The sequence below is a fragment of the Artemia sp. Qi Xiang Cuo genome, chromosome 3 (assembly GCF_049724085.1).
Source record: "Artemia sp. Qi Xiang Cuo chromosome 3, ASM4972408v1, whole genome shotgun sequence".
Lineage (NCBI taxonomy): Eukaryota > Metazoa > Arthropoda > Branchiopoda > Anostraca > Artemiidae > Artemia > Artemia sp. Qi Xiang Cuo.
In genome coordinates, this window is record NC_142796.1 from 93,118,728 (window position 1) to 93,130,130 (window position 11,403).

General features: G+C 33.9%; 1 protein-coding gene across 1 annotated transcript in view; it reads left to right on the forward strand.

Annotated features, from left to right (window-relative positions):
• The window catches only part of LOC148954759 (small G protein signaling modulator 1-like), a 133,466-nt gene extending 122,731 nt beyond the window's left edge, over positions 1-10,735 (forward strand). The window contains exons 8-9 of the mRNA XM_089086507.1: positions 2,721-2,888; positions 7,671-10,735. Of these exons, the coding sequence (XP_088942633.1) occupies positions 2,721-2,888; positions 7,671-7,759 (257 nt within the window). The 3' untranslated portion in view covers positions 7,760-10,735. The remainder of the gene's footprint in view (positions 1-2,720; positions 2,889-7,670) is intronic.
• Positions 10,736-11,403: the final 668 nt, after the last annotated feature.

Below are 11,403 nucleotides of genomic sequence, written 5' to 3' on the forward strand. Positions count from 1 at the left end.
TTGTCTTCTAAACGCAGACAATCTGGGCCTTTTTTTGATGTTATGACATATGAATTGACCTTAAATTAGAAGCGGTACCTTGGTATAATTAAAAATTTTTCTCGCTGCTCTTCATTTTCATTTTGACTCCCTCACTTGTTTGTTGTCGTATGTCTTCTAACTGCTTGTGTCTTTGCTCTTCTTTTTTATTTTTAATACACTCTAATTGTTGTTTTCATATATATTCTAACCGCCTGTGTCTTTACTCGTCATTTTCATTTTTGACACGTTAGTTTAGGTGCTGGTTCCAAAGAATCATGATTTATAGTAACTGCAACTGCAAATTTTCATTTTTGGGCGTTTCAACTGACACTATATTATATAAATAACCGTTGCGTTCGAAACTCAACAATGTTATGTATGCTCTGCATGATATCATACAAGAAAGTACTTAAATGATGCCATATATGATGTCGTAAGAAATGCGTATATGATGCATTAACATAGTACATGACGTCATTTTAAAAAAACTAAATTCAGGCTCTTAACGATTTTTCTCAGATTTCTAACCTATCTAAATAGTTTTTTTTTTATGCTAAAATATTACTAGGTACCATTTTTCCTGAAAAAAATATGTACTGGCCACGCGGCAGGCTTCTAAATATAGATTCTCACTGTCGCTTGTCTTCTAATCACAGACAATTTGGGCCTTTTCTTGATATCATGACATTTGAATTGACCTTAAATTAGAAGCGGTGCCTTGGTATAATTAAATTTTTTCTCGCTGCTCTTTATTTTCATTTTTGACTCCCTCACTTGTTTGTTGTCGTATGTCTTCTAACTGCGTGTGTCTTCGCTCTTCATTTTCACTTTTAACACGCTCTAATTGTTGTTTTCATATATATTCTAACCGGCTGTGTCTTCGCTCTTCATTTTCATTTTTGACACGTTAGTTTTGTTGTTGGTTCCAAAAGATAATCATTTATAGTAACCGCAACTGCAAATTTTCGTTTTTTGGGCCTTCCAGCTTCCAACAGAAATCATATAAGAAAATACTTATATGATGCCATATATGATGTCATAAAAAATGATTATATGATGTTCTAACATAGTAGGCTACATGACGTCATTTGCAAATCCTAAAATTCTGGCTCTTAACGATTTTTCCCATACTTCTGACCTATCTAGATCTTTTTTTTATGCTAAAATATCCCTAGATACCAATTTTCCCGAAAAAAGATGAAGCCATTTTCTAGAAATAGAATAAAATATATACATACACAATTATTACTCACATATAAAGATAGTATATACTATCTTTATATGTGGGTAATAATTGTGTATGTATTTATGTATGTATGTATGTTCTCGAAAACGGCTCCATATTTATTCGGGAAAATTTGTATTTTGGGATATTCTCGCATAAAAAAACGATCTAGATAAGTCAGAAGAAAAATAGTTAAGAGCCTTAATTTTGACTTTTGCAAATGACATCATGTGCTATGTTATTACATCATATAAGTATTTCTTATGACATCCTGTATGGCATCATATAATTATTTTCTTATATGATGTCACGAATAGCATAAATAAGATTGTTGAGTTTCCAACGCAACAGTTTTTTATATAATATAAAGTCTGTTGGAAGACCCAAAAAACGAAACTTTGCATTTGCAGTTATTATAAATGATGATTCTTTGTAGCCAACTCCTGAACTATCAAACGTGATAAGATGTAGAATTTTGCAACCTGGACCATCAATTGCGACAACACCAATACGGACAGCTAAAGCAAAGGCTATTGCTAAATTGTCAGAAGTAATCAAAATCCAAAACCGTTTCAAAAATGAAAAGAAAGATCTAAGACACGGGTTAGAAGATATGCGGAAACGAAAATTTGAGCGTCTTAAAAATGAAAACAAAGGTCAAAGACACACGCGGTTAGAAGACATACGACACCGAACAAATGAGGGAGTCAAAAATGAAAATGAAGAACTTTTCGTGTCAAAGAAAATTAACCTGGACAGCGAGAGACAAAACGTGTAAAAACTGGAAATGACAGCGATGATGAATGGGTTTAGGATTTTGACATTGATAGGGTCATCAATGACTACCATATCTTTGTTAAAAAAAAACAAAGGTTCGGCGACATGTATTTAATAATGACAAAAAATAAGCCGAGGTGTAACAAAGCAAACAATTTGAAAATGATAGCAAGATGATTGGGCTTTGGATTTTGACATAGATAAGGTCATCAATATCTACCATGCCTTGGAGAATCAAAAATATGAACTGGATAAATAGTTGGAAGAAAAAAAAGGTTTTTGTCCCACCATCTGAACAATTAAAAGAAACAACGGTTCGGCGATATGTCTTTCATAATGACAAAAGGCAAGCCGATACAAAAGTTATAGGTCGATTAAAAAAATATGTAATTTCACAAAGGCACTACTTCTAATTTAAGGTCCATTTGGACGTCATAACATCAAGAAAAGGCTCAAATTGTCTACGTTTAGAAGACAAGTGACAGTGAAAATCTATATATAGAAGCCTGCCGCGTGCCGAGTGCAAGGGCCCGGCGGTGAAGCCCAGGATGCTAATTTTCATGGAAAAAATGAAGCCATTTTCGAGAAAAAATAAACACATAAATAAATAAATAAACATAGCTTATTTAAAAAGATAGTTTATGTGTACATATTCCTAATGAAAAATTTAACTTAGAGAATTTCGTCTTTTTTTTAGAGTTTAAATATGAAGATATTTTCCTGATATGGGAAGTTCTATGGGCGGCACCAGCCGTGACAACTGAAAATTTTCACCTTTTTGGAGCGCTGGCTTTACTTCAACTGTATAAACATATAATTATCGCCCAGAATATGGACTACACAGATCTGATAAAATTCTTTAATGGTAAGAAATGCTTTAGCATATATATATATATTTTTTTTACAGTATAAACTGTACAAAATCATGACATATAAAATTCAAATAACATGTCTTTAGCGCTTACAGTTTAAATTTATTTTGTTACATTGAAAATGGTAAGACGAATTTTAAGATATCTTTTTTTACTAATGAATACAGCCTATGTATTGTTGGTTATATCAAAAAGTCAGTTTGTGTGCATCTTATGTTATCCGATGGCCTGGAAAAGACTATTATGAAATTAGAATTTAATGGTAGGTCTACAAAAAATTTATTGTTTACCATATCAACGGCACAAAATCAAAACATGTTTATTACGACTAATTACAGTTAAATGTAAATTTTGCGTTGAAAATAGTGATATATATTTTGAGATACTTCTCTAATCAGGATTATATGCATTCTTACTTCACATAGGGGAATGTGTTAGTTATACTAGCTCAAAGAACTTACATTCTTATCAAAATCAGAAATACTCATTATCAAAAATCAAGAAAAGCTGTTTAGAACTACTGTTTTCTTCTATTTCGATCCCACTGCTAGGGTTATGCCCATATGTACCACCAATTCTATGCATATAAACTGAAGGTTTTCTTTCTAATATAAACTTTCTAATATAAACTTTCTATATAAACTGAAACTTTCTTTTTATAATTCTAGTTTCACTGGTCAATTTCTTTCCAAATAAAAAGTAGACTCATATTTAGTGTAAAACAGATAATGACAAAAATAATCAAACAGCTCTTGGTAACGAACAGTAAGTAAGGAGCTACCGGATCAATAATAACCGAAACTCTAAAAAGCAGAATCTTGATACCAATAGATACATCAAAAGAACCTGATGTTTATGCTAATTTCAAATATATAAGTTTCATTAGGTCTAGTTTTACCCATCAACAGTTACGAGCCTAAGAATATTTGCCTTATTTTCGAAAAAAGGGAGAAAAACCCCTAAAAGTTATAGAACCTTAATGAAAATCACACCATCAGATTCAGCATATCAGAGAACACTACTGTTGAGGTTTTAAGCTCCTATTTGCAAAAAATGTAGAATTTTGTATTTTTTGTCAGAAGAAAAATCAAGGATGCGTGTATATTTGATTTTTTTTTTTTTTTTTATCTTCCCATGGGTTATCATATTGACCCAGTGGTCCTGGAATATCGCCAGAGGGAACATTCAAATGGAAATTAAAAGTTCTAAGGCCCTTTTTAAGCGACCAAAAAAATTGGAGGGTAACTAGGCCCCCTCCCACGCTAATTTTTTCCCCAAAGTTACCCGATCAAAGTTTTGAGATAGCTATTTTGTTCAGCATAGTCAAAAAATCTAATAACTATGTTTTTTGGTATAAAAATATCCCCACTGTCCCTGGGGGAAGGGCTGGAAGTTGTGAACTTTGCCCATTGTTTACATATAGTATTTGTTATTGGGAAGTATGCAACTATTTTTGGGGGGGCTGCCTGGTGTGTATTTCTAAGGGCAGAATCTTCCTTGGGGAAGGAAATATCTGGGGAGTGAATATTCTAGGGGATATGTTACACTGGGGGTTTGGACAGAATTCCTATTCGAAATTCTTTTTAATTGTCTTATCTTCTCTTTGCCAAATTTTTATGTGAAGATGTCCCGGGGTTTATTTCTGCGTGGTTTATTATCTGGAAATAATTTCCACGGAAGGGGGCATTTCTGGAATAATCGAAAAACCGATAAGAGATTAAAGTCTTATTCAAATGAAAGAATGCTAAGGAGAATTTTTCAGGGTGAATCGTCCACAAGCAATTTTAATGGGATGGAGGATTTTCAGCGAGGATTTAACTGTTTGGAGGGAATTTGATGGGGGGGAGTGCACTTTACGTTGGATGAAATTTCCATGGAGGAGTTTTCCGTGAGGGGGAGGATTATATTTCATAGAGGGTGAGCCAGATTTACCGGCATTATTTGAAAAACGAACAGAAATTATGCCATGTATGAACGGTTGCCCCCTCCTCAACAGCTTACTCTTTACGCTAAAGTTAGAATGTTTACTAAAATTGAAACACGGGGGCCATTTAGCGTAAAGAGCAATGTATTAAGGAGGGGGCAATCCTTCATATCTGGAATAAATCTGCCAAAATTAATATGCGAATTTTGTTTTAATTTTGCATGGACGGTGAGCCAAATTTGAACCTGCATTAGCTAAAAAACAAAATCAAATTAAAAAAAAAACAAGTTTTTTTAACTGAAAGTAAGGAGCGACATTTAAGATTAAAACGAAAAGCAATTGTTCCGTATAAGAAAGGGGATCTCTCCTCCTCAACACCTCTCTCTTTACGCTAAAGTTTTTATTGTTTTAAAAAGTACAGTTGTGACAAAGAGTCAAGCTTTAGCGTAAAGAGCGAGGCGTTGAGGAGGGGATAGCCCCCTTCATAAACGGAATAATTTCTATTCGTTTTAATGTTGCTCCTTTCTTTCAGTAAAAAAAACGGTTTTTTTTTTGTAACGGTTTTTTTTTTTTATTTAATTACTATTTATCACCAAAATAGAAATCATATAACTTAAAGTTGTCAGGGAGTAACATTAAAACTTAAGTTAACTGTTCCTCCGAAAAGATATGACTAGCCAAAATATAGGGAGACTTCAATATAAAGTATCAATTAGCCAGTCAAGTTAAAGGTATCAAAATAACACTTGCTGAGCTTCCCAGTTCCCTGGAAGCCATGCCGCACGGTGGCGCATTTTCTTCTGAAGAGTCAAGTAGTTCATACAAAAGAAATGGTTAATATGGAAATTTATCTTAATTATTTACTTAACTAAGTTAATTCATTTGATTTATCATTAAATTGATTTTAGTGATGCATAATTGCGCGTCATCTATTCTGAAGGAGGGATGGTGTAGGCGTGGGGATTCCTAAGAGAGTGCTAAACGTAGGAAAGGTTATAAGGGGATGGGAATTGTAGGAATTAATATCTCATTTCCCTCCATTTAGACTGAGCATGAGGAATGATGTTGCAAAATGAGACCCGTCTCTGTATTGCAGAAAAATGATTTTGACATTTGTTTTAACTGAACTGATTTGCTGTATATTTTAAAAATTATATACAAGGATGTTTAAGTGTACATCAGCTATTAGGAAGGAGGAACAGTGGGTCATTTTGTAGGTGGGGGGACAGATGCCTCAAAGGATGCATTTTAATGCCCAAATATCTTTGCCTTGTTGAGGCTTCAGATAAATAAATAAGCTTTCGGGAAAGGAAGGTAGAAGTTTATATCTAATCCCTCTCGATTCCCAATAGTATTTTTGATCCTAACCTCTTTTTATTGTTTCTTAGGAGGGGGCTCAATAGCCCCCCTCCCATTGTAATAATATTTTCTTTATATCATAAAATATTACATTCACTTGCCTACTGGCACACGAGTCGGGTTATTGCGTATCTGACCAGGAAATTTTCTTGAAGAGGGGGGGGGGGAGTGATACCAAGAGCTTTGTTCTCGGCAGTTTTAACATAATAATATTTACCTTTTCATATTTATATACGAAGGCTCAGAGTATTTAAACATATGTGTGCCACGTATCGAAACATCAGAGAACCCTATTGTGATGGTAGCAAGGGCTCCAGCCCGCAGAAGCTCAAAAGTCACCCAAAATTTTCATTCGTATGAAAATTAACACCCCTCTCCATCCACCCGAAATTCTGTTACGAAAATGATAATAACAACTTATTCAAGAAAGCCACTTTTCATCGAAAATTTGACTAAATATTTAAAGCTTGTCCAGAATTTTAGTTGGAAGCCAACATTTTAATATTTAAGCAGTGAAAATGGAAAAGTGGAACGCTACCAATTATTTTAAATTTACTGATATGTACAATCTAATAGCTAGGTTTTGACGATTTATGGGGCCGGTAGCCCGCGTCACGGTGAATTCGAATTTCAAGATCAAGGGATAAAATTTTTATCCAATCCTGAAGAGAGAGTATACAGTGCTTTTTTTTATCCTTGTTGACCCGGAGTGTAGCTCCAGCATTTTTATTGGGAGGGGGAGCAAGAGGGCTTAACATCCAGATAATCAAGGGGAATGGGCCACATAATATGTTTTTTCTTCAAATTATTGGTAGGAGGGAAAACTGCCCCCCCCCCTAAGCGATGCCACTGTTGTTGACCGACAGGCCTCTCCAATAGTTATGTCATAAAAAACAACAGATACTATGCATTTTGGTAAGCTTCTTGAACTTTTTTTTTTATCCTTTTAAAACACTATGAATACCAATGGGGTGTAAAGGCAAGGAGTTGGGCTCATCATAAAGAAACCTCTAAGTTTTAATTAGGTTAGAAAGATATTAATGATAGAAAATTGTTTTGCTCACTTTGTGACCAAAAAGCAAAAGGTGTCAATTACAATCGTATATGCGTCTATGAAACAGACTGATGGAGATAACATTGACTCAGAGAATTTTACCAACATGTACAAGAACAAATAAAAACAAATAGTTAGAGGAAAAAAACTAATGTTTCAGGTTAGCTAATACTGAGTGAAAAATCTAGACTGATAAGGAAGCATAATTTCTGGAGAGACAAATAACTCCGTCTTTTTAAAAGCAGATTTGTTTAGTTTAGTCACAAAATTTTTTTAAAAATAAACTCTGTTTTTCTCTGTCGGATGTCCAATGGCCGTTTACCTGTTTGCGCGTTGCAATAGTTTTCTTTATTGTCTGGTATCTATGTTGGTAATAAATCTATGCTAATGGAATGCATGGTGATTTTTCAATGGGTTTGAAGATATTTTATCTTTTAGAAATGGCGGAGAAACATAATGCTGTCCAAGTGTTAATGAAGAGTCGACAGATTGTCCAAAGCATTCAAAAAGTTGTGATTGAAAAATAAAACAACTTTCGGTTAAGATGATATAAGACGTTTAAAAGTATTTTTCTATGTGGCAAGGGCAGCTGAGATATTTCGTTGAAAAGAATCATGGATGGTAATTCTTGAATCACGGATGGTAATTCTTGAATCACGGATGCTGATTCACAGATGGTGAAACAGAAAATGCAGGATAAGTGACTTTACATGCAAGCAAAGAGTTCAATTATTTAAGAAAAATGTATGAAATTGTGTGCAAAGAAATAAAAGGGAGATTAATAGTGAAAAGTGGCACACCTTCACGTATTTTCAAATAAGTTATTATTTACAGTAAACGTGATGAATGTTGTTGTTAGCCTAGTTGTCCATATGTGTTTCAGCTAAGACATGTCAGGATGAGTTTTAGTTTTTTTTTTTTTTTTTTGTTACCTTGTAAAAACTACATCCGTTAGGGCTAGACGAACAACTTTGTTAAGATAAGCTTGAACGCTGTCAAAATTATTGGAATTACTTGTTTTTCGCGCCATCTATTTCTTTCTTTTCAAATAATAGATGTCTGTTATTAGTTTCAGTTTACTTACGAAGATGTGCAACTTTACCTTTTTAGATGGCGTACGTAAAAAGCAAGCAATTTATTAAAAAACTATGGATTATGTAAGTTTAACGTTTTTAGCCTACCTTATAATGCTTATCAGCTACTGCGATAGGCGAAAGACAATTGAAAATAGAACTGAAAGGTCACATCCATACAGGAAGAAAGAAAAAAGAAGAAAAACAAAGGCATTCTACCAAATAATATATAAAAAAAAAGTCAAATAGCAATGAAAATGCTAGAAAAAACAAGCGGGTGACACGCCACAGGGGATAAGGCAGTGTTAAATCCATGATATTGGTAATACTAGCTAAAATAGCAACAAAAACAACAAGGAAAAGAAAAAATTCGATAAACATGATTTGAAGTATCTTTGACAATCTTCAGCAAGCTCCTTGGGGTGGGTGGATGTATACTTTACACTTTCTGTAGTGAAAACTTAGTTACAAAAAAAGGACAGTCTGGAATTTTCTTGAAAAATTCTCAAATTATTTTTATTAAATATATCTCACTGCAACGAGCTCTCCTGCTATTGCCACTGCTACTAGTGGCAGTGGCAGTGGCAGTGCACTGCTACTATAAGGCAATTCAAAAGACAATTGAAAATTAAATTAAAATATCACGTCCACACACCAAAGGAAAGAAGAAAAAGAGAAGAAAAACAATGTCTGAAAACCGTGAACTAGCAATAAAAATACTGGAAAAAAAAAATCAGGGGACAGGCATCAGGGGATAAAGCAGGGGATAATTTCATGATAATGGCAATACTAAATAAAAATAGCAAAAAAAAAAACAACAAGGAGAAGAAAAAATTCGATAAACATGATTTGAAGCATGCTTGACTATCTTCAGCAAGCTTTTTGGGGTAGGCAAATATATACTTATACATTTCCTGTAGGGAAAAGTTAGTCACAAAAAAAAAACAGTCTGGAATTTTCTGGAAAAACCCTCAAGTTACTTTTATTAAATATATTTTACTGCAATGAGTACTACTGCTACTGCAACTATAACTAAGAGTTTGCCTTTGCTACAATCTCTACTGGTAGCCCTCTTTCTATCTTTTTGTATAGGTGCCAAAGGAAAGTCTGAAGCCACAAAGACATGGGAGCCATAGTCTTCGTCCGGAAGGAGGATCCAGATTGATGCAAAAAGGATTTTTAAATGGGTCGCTATACCCAGGTTTCAACAGCAAGAGGGTTAAATCCGATTAATGTCAGCACGTCATCATGTCACAGATAGAACATAGGGAAACCGGTTGCTACTCAGGATGCAAAAAGGATTTTTAAATGGGTCGCTACAGCCAGGTTCCAACAGCAAGAGAGTCAAATCTGATTAATGTCAGCACATCATCATGTCACAGATAGAACATAGGGAAACAGGTTGCTACTCAGATTGCATTCTTAGGAGGCTCCAGTCATCAGCAGATGGTTTCTCAACCGGGTCTCTATGGGAGTAGGCTCAACACTGATAAGTAATTATTTTAAGCTGGAACAAGAATGTTCAAAAACAAATTTCCTAAACTTTTTTCATCATTGTTAAAAATGAAGCTGGGACCAAACATTATTATAGTTTGTAAAGAGAAACAGGAATAATAGAAGATGATTCTCAAGCCTGATAAGAAGAAATAGGTACTTCAGAAAATAATAACTAGGAATAGCACGAGGAGGGTTGGGCAACTTTGATAGACGAAGAAGAATCCAAGAAGGTAACGGCTTGCTTCCCTTGTTGCTAATAGCACATAAAATACACTTAAATGAGATTGAACCCTTATCGGATTGATCAGCATCAAGAAAAAATACAGTATCCATGGAATAGCTGAGGACTGGCATCTCGTAATTAGACCGTTTTTCGTCTTGGGGGAACAGTCGAAGCGAATTTCGGTCCTCTTACTTTTAGGAAGTTATCTTGACATTTGTGTTGTCTGCAAGATGTTGTCAAAATCCAGTATAATCATTGGCAGCATGCATGGAATTGTTTTGAATTGGGTGCTACCTGGGAAAATTCTAGTCGCCGTCCAATAGCTCCAGAAGATCCTCTTTTGGACTCTGTTGGACTCTCATGGACTCATTGACCATTAAAGAAACCAAAAAAAATGGCTAGTCACCACCGGTTTTATAATGTCTTTGCCTGGTCCGTTTAAATAGCTTAGAAATATTCAAAATAGTAGTTCATTTTGACCACAGTTCATATAATTATCCAGTAAGCTTATCGCAGATCATTTCTGGTCTTCGTTCTCGGTGCGAACAAAAAGCTCCTCCCACTTCTTCGTGCAGTTATTAATAGCGGGTTTCCACTTGTTTCCGATTGTTTCGCATAAAGTGCATTATTCGTAATAGCGGGTTTCCACTTGTTTCCGATTGTTTCGCGTCTGACTTGTCTACCCGTGAAAAGATCTGACGCCGCTTATGTTTCTACGTTCTCTATTATGTTTCTACGATATATATATATATATATATATATATATATATATATATATATATATATATATATATATATATATATATATATATATATATATATATATATATATATATATATATATATATATATATATATATATATGGTAACATATATGTAACTATATATTACTAACATCATATATGTTTAGTACACAAAAGAAAGTTAAGTTAACCATTTTGGGATGCATCTATGTTCTTAAAAGTCGAGTAAACGAGATAAAATGTATTTAATCTCTCCTTAGTAGAATGTTTAATTAAGATAAATATGTACATTAATTTGAACGCAGTCCTATTACCTGGTGGTAAAATTAAGCTCGGATTACATTAAGCAAAAACCAATGTCACTAACTTCTTCATATTAAAATTTGTAAGGATACAAAACGAGAAAACAAAGAAAATTTATGTCTATCTTCTTAAAACTACACATCCAAAAAACATTTATGGCACAAAATGAGAAAAAAACAGAATAAAACAAATTATAAACATTCAACAACACATGTAAAGTCTTTCTATCTGTGTTCTATTTGTGTATGAAATTAGGCCTATATTAAAAAAAAAACGTTCTATTTATTTCTTTATTGTGACATTGATTATTAACGAAAAACTGTTTGTCGTCT